The following is a 1,390-nucleotide window of genomic DNA, read 5'->3' on the forward strand; positions in this document are numbered from 1 at the left end:
ATATGTAATAGTCTAATTACCGTTATACGCTCCACCACCTTTCCATTCTGACCCCCCCCTTTTTAAGCTACTCTTAGCTTTTTCAAACCTCTTTCTCATGCTCTCAATATCTTGGATACAGTAAGCAAACAAGCAAATTGTATTCCCTGAAATATACTACCCCATCAAAACGCGTTTTGATAAATTTATTTTGCAAAACGCTACAAAACATTCCGTCATCATGGCCTCTTCATCTAAACCCTTTGAATCTTCTTCGGGATTCTCTCTTCTCCGACATTTGACTAAGGAATATCCCGAGGCCAAAGGTGGAGAAGGCAATTTCATACAAGGAGAGAAAGACAAGAAGGTGCTTGACGCTTGTGGAGGTGCAGCTGTGACTTGTTTAGGTCATAACAACAAAAGAATGAATCATGCTATGGCAAATTATTTTCTCCAAAACAATTTGACATATACATCAACAGCTTTTTGGCGTGATCCTACGGTTGAAGAGTTGTGCGATAAGATAATTCAAGGAACGAATTATCAAATGTTCAAAGTGTATTTGGCTGGATCAGGTTCTGAGGTGGTTGAAGCTGCCATCAAACTGTCTCGGCAGTATTATTATGATCAAGATCATAATACTACTCGAAAGTACTTCATCGCTCGAGAGCGCTCATACCATGGAAACACCCTAGGAACCTTGAGTCTTTCAGATTATAAGGCTCGTAAAGACCCCTATGAACCTCTCCTCATACAGAATGTTGAGCGCGTTTCTGCTTGCTATCCATACCGTCAGCAAGAGAAAGATCAATCGGATGAGGAATTCATTTCCATAAAAGTCGCAGAACTAGAGGCTAAGTTTCAAAAACTAGGTTCTGGTAATGTTATTGCCTTCATTGCTGAACCAGTAGTGGGGGCCGCTCTTGGATGTGTTGCTTCTCCTACTGGCTATTTGAAAGCCATGAGAGATGTTTGCCATAAACATGGTGCTCTCTTCATTCTTGATGAGGTGATGTGTGGAATAGGACGGACAGGTGTTCTCCATGCATGGCAGGCAGAGAACGTTGTGCCAGACATTCAATTGGTAGGTAAAGGGCTTGGTGCCGGTTATCAACCAGTCTCTGCAATGATAGTATCCAAAAGGGTTCATGATGTCCTTTTGGATACAAGTAAAGAGTTTGCACATGGGTATACCCATCAGGGCATGCCTATACAAGCTGTTGCAGCTTTGGAGGTTCTTCGTATTATCGAAGAAGAACGTTTGCTGGATAACGTATGCAAACAGGGTGCTTTGCTCGAATACGAATTGAAAGACAAACTGTCAGGTCACGCCCATGTGGGAGACATACGGGGACGAGGTCTTTTTTGGGGTTTAGAGTTCGTTAAGGACAAAAAAACCAAAGAAACCTTT

General features: G+C 42.2%; 1 protein-coding gene across 1 annotated transcript; it reads left to right on the forward strand.

Annotated features, from left to right (window-relative positions):
• Positions 1–220: 220 nt before the first annotated feature.
• On the forward strand, positions 221–1,355 carry PFICI_15406 (uncharacterized protein; the record flags this gene model as incomplete). The annotated part of the gene is made up of 2 exons (XM_007843987.1): positions 221–1,252; positions 1,305–1,355. The coding sequence occupies 2 exons, from the start codon at positions 221–223 to the stop codon at positions 1,353–1,355; spliced, it is 1,083 nt and encodes a 360-aa protein (XP_007842178.1).
• Between the last annotated feature and the right edge of the window lie 35 nt (positions 1,356–1,390).

This window comes from Pestalotiopsis fici, assembly GCF_000516985.1.
Source record: "Pestalotiopsis fici W106-1 unplaced genomic scaffold PFICI_Scf_20, whole genome shotgun sequence".
NCBI classification, from domain to species: domain Eukaryota; kingdom Fungi; phylum Ascomycota; class Sordariomycetes; order Amphisphaeriales; family Sporocadaceae; genus Pestalotiopsis; species Pestalotiopsis fici.